The following is a 3,969-nucleotide window of genomic DNA, read 5'->3' on the forward strand; positions in this document are numbered from 1 at the left end:
CGGTACGAAATGCTCTGATGTTAATCAAATACCGTAGAACACTCGCCACGGAACGAGATATCCTTGAAATTGGTGCGAGTGCGGTGTACCCAGTCAGATATTGTGGGGTTTTATGATATATGATTTTGATTTCACACGATAAGCGAGAGACACCAAAATCTCTTCGGGGTCCATGCTTAGCTGTTTGAGGCACCCTAAGAATATATTTCTCTGTTTTATATAGCTTTCTAACAGAGGCTAAAAGGGCTGATGTTAAGCCCAGAACCCATCTTCATGTTATTCCCTTAAAAAGGAAAGAACAAAAAACTCAATAGGAAATAACTCAGTAAGACGACACGAGTCAATGGAATAACGCGCTTTCCACACAAAGGGAGTACGTTCAATTATCTTCCTTGCCCAACAAGAAATAAACCAAAACATTTACAACTTTTTATTTTTTATTAATTTATATTCTCCTTTCTTCCTTCCTAAGCACACAAACAAGTCTATATATATACAGGTCATAGAGCAACACACACACACACACACACACACACACACACACTCACATACTCATCAATCAAAATTCAAAACAAACCCCGAAACGGTCGAGAAATGTTTTCGTCTATCGGGATCCCGTCGACCGCATCGTCGCTATTCTCAGCGTATGCGTCGGTGGCGGCGTCGGCGATGCTGGTCCGGTCCATGGCCAACGAAATAATCCCGGCGGAGGTCCGTGACTACGTCTCCACGGCGGTGCGCCGCCTCTTCACCCCTCTCTCCTCCGACCTCACACTCACGGTGGACGAGTACTCCGGCATGTCCCGCAACGAGGTCTTCGACGCCGCCGAGCTCTATCTGCGCACCAAAATCCCCGCCGGAGTCTCGCGGCTCCGCGTGGCCAAGCTCCCGCGCCAGAAGTGCGTCGCCGTGGCCGCGGAGAAGGGCGAGACCATCGCCGACGAGCACGACGGCGTCAGGGTCACGTGGCAGCTCGTCTGCACCGAGCCCAAGAAAAACTCCGGCCACTCCGGCGACAAGAGGCACTTCGAGATCACGGCGGACAAGAGGTTCAAGGCCAAGATCGTCGAGTCGTACCTCCCGTACGTTCTGACGAAGGCGAGCGCGATGAAGCTGGAGAACCGGGCGATCAAGCTCTACAGCCGGGACTGCCCTTACGACGACACCGACGAGGGCGGCGGAGGGATGTGGGGGTCGATAAACCTCGAGCACCCGGCGACTTTCGACACGCTGGCGATGGATCCGGCGGCGAAGAGGGCGGTGAAGGATGACCTGGACAGGTTTCTGCGGCGGAGGGATTTTTACAAGAGGGTTGGGAGGGCGTGGAAGAGGGGTTACCTTTTGTATGGACCGCCGGGGACCGGGAAGTCGAGCCTAATCGCGGCCATTGCCAACTACCTCAAGTTTGACGTCTATGACTTGGAGCTTACGAGCATCTTCTCCAACTCAGATCTCAGGAGGACGCTTCTCGCCACTTCGAACCGGTCGATCCTGGTCATTGAAGACATTGATTGCAGCGTTGAGTTGAAAAACAGAAAAGATGATGGTAATGGAGGGGAATGTGAAGGTCCAAACACCAAGGTTAGTAAAAAAACAGTAAATTATTTTTTATTTTAATATATATTTTCTTTTTCTTCTGGACAACTATGTATAAACAAAATAAAATAACCTTTTTTTTCCCAATAGAGAAGAAAAGTTGAATGAGTACCTTTTTTTTTAGAGTGTCAAAACGTGAGTGGATTCGTTCGTGGTCGTGACCCGTGTCATAGAGCATTTCCGTCCGTTTTTTGAAGTTCTGCTTTTCTCTTCACCATTACTAAAAGGCAAAAGCAAGCAATTTTTTTTTTTTTTTTACCCCTTAAATATCCATTCGAGGGGGGGAAAGCATTTTAAAAAATAAAAATAGAAATAAAAATGGGAAAGAGGAACAAGACAAAGGGGAAGGAAAGTGGGATATTTTTAACTTCTTTTTTTTTTTTTTTAAGACAGCCTCCAAATAGAAACTACACGACATTACAACCCCATGGGTCAAGACTCAAAACAGGAATAAACTAAACGTTTTATAAAAAAAAAAAGAATAAACTAAACCTTAAATGTCCTTTGGAACTTGGCCAAAAAAAATGAAAAATGTCCTTTGGAAACTACGGAAAGGGCAAACACCATTACTATTTAATTGTAATGGTTTTTTGCAGTTGACCTTGTCGGGTCTATTGAACTTCATCGACGGGCTGTGGTCGAGCTGCGGGGACGAGCGGATCATCGTGCTCACAACGAACCACAAGGAGCGGCTCGACCCTGCTCTTCTGAGGCCGGGCCGCATGGACATGCACATCAACATGTCTTACTGCACCAAAGAGGCCTTCGAAACCTTGGCCTCAAACTACCTCGGCCTCGAAGGCCACGAGCACCGGCTGTACAGCGAGGTCCAAGGCCTCATTGGTGAAACCGAGGTCACCCCCGCCGAAGTGGCCGAGGAGCTCATGAAGAGCGACGACGCTGATGTGGCGCTCACTTCGCTCTCCGATTTTCTCAAGCGTAAGAGGGTCGAGGCGGCCGCGAAGAAGGAAGAAAAGACGGATCCAGCGACAGAGAAAGAGGATGAAGAGGAAGCGGACGAGAGTCCGAAATCGAAGAAGGCCAAGGCAGGTGTGAATGGCTGTAGGAACATCGGGAGGAGAAGGGTCGTTAGAGGGAGATTGAGAAGAGGGTTTTAGGATTGGAATAATCGCGATTCGATAGTTTATTTTTGATCTTGTAAGTAAGTCTTGTAAGTAGGTCATGTTGTTGAACTCGAGGGGTGTGATCGCCAACACACAGCCGAGCTGGGATAAAATTCACGACCCCGAATTAATTATGTGAAGATGTTTTAAGCCAGCTTTTAGGTGATGAGAATGTATATAAACATCAGTTAATCTTGTATGTTTGTCATATTTAATACCAAAGCTTGTAAAACATTTATAGCTTGGTTTCGTAAAAGAGTAAGCATGGATCTTTTGAAGGGTTTTTTTTTCTTCTTCTTTACAAATCAAATGAGTAAAAGTGAAAGGAAGAAGATACATAACAACTGAGAAGGCAGCTTCAAATCTGCTGCATTACCGATCTTTTTTAGTCGCCGCCGCAACCTGTTCAAACCAACAAATCAATATTTCAAACCTTGGGTGTAATTCCAAAGGCTTTTTCTTGAGACTTTTTACAGGAAAGAAAAATAGAAAAGATGTGAAATTCACTTGTTGTGGCCTAAAGGAAAGTAATAAAAGCCTGAAATAGAAAAGATCCGATGGTGACGGACTGAAACTTGAATTGCAAAACAATGTCACATATACTGGTGTACAGACATTGAACAAATAAAAAATATATTATCAATGGTTGTGCAAAATTGATGAAAGGATATCAATGGAAGCTGAAAGATTATCAACATATTACAAGCCACTCGAGAAGCACATTGTTCGTGTAATAATTACTACTCAAAATTATACATTGAGATCATTATAGTAACTTCTTGATGAAGTTTAGGGAAATCGTAATCTATTCATGATAAACTTTGCAAGATGCAATTGATGATAAAAATGATTCAATAAAACGTTTGGTGAACATCCTGAGAGAATAATTTTGTGTGACATTTCATCAAATATTTGGAAGGTAATTTTAATGGCGCGCTAGGAAAGAAAGGGAAATTAGGGGAAAAGAGACAGTATAGAAAGCTCAGACAAGATAAAGAATGAACCTGTGCGATATGTGAAAGTTGAAACTAACATTGCGATTCCGTAGCTACTGAAACTGAAAGCACGACGTGTTTGTTCCTGTTGTTTGCCTGATTCGATTTTTTTTTTTTTTTTTACAGAGATTGTTTCTTCGCCATACTCTCTCTCTCTCTCTCGTTCTTTCTTTGTTTATTTTAAGAAACTATTAATAAAAACTGTTTAACAGAAACGGAAACAAAACGTTCTTGATGTACGAAACGTATCTCCG

General features: G+C 43.8%; 1 protein-coding gene across 1 annotated transcript; it reads left to right on the forward strand.

Annotated features, from left to right (window-relative positions):
- The first annotated feature begins 364 nt into the window (after positions 1-364).
- Positions 365-3,004, forward strand: LOC149399604 (AAA-ATPase At2g18193-like). Its single transcript, XM_089611867.1, has 2 exons — positions 365-1,581; positions 2,193-3,004. Exons 1-2 carry the CDS (start codon positions 595-597, stop codon positions 2,712-2,714), a joined length of 1,509 nt encoding a protein of 502 aa, XP_089467993.1. The 5' UTR covers positions 365-594; the 3' UTR covers positions 2,715-3,004.
- Positions 3,005-3,969: the final 965 nt, after the last annotated feature.

The sequence above is a fragment of the Urtica dioica genome, chromosome 4, assembly GCF_054948205.1.
Source record: "Urtica dioica subsp. dioica isolate 48M chromosome 4, U.dioica_male_clone48M_v1_H2, whole genome shotgun sequence".
Taxonomy (NCBI): Eukaryota; Viridiplantae; Streptophyta; class Magnoliopsida; order Rosales; family Urticaceae; genus Urtica; species Urtica dioica.

Excerpts from the sequence above, each read along its gene's own strand:
- LOC149399604 (XM_089611867.1), top strand. The coding sequence starts at position 595 with ATGTTTTCGTCTATCGGGATCCCGTCGACCGCATCGTCGCTATTCTCA. Across the intron at positions 1,582-2,192 it reads GTGAAGGTCCAAACACCAAG|TTGACCTTGTCGGGTCTATT; the intron begins GTTAGTAAAAAA and ends GGTTTTTTGCAG.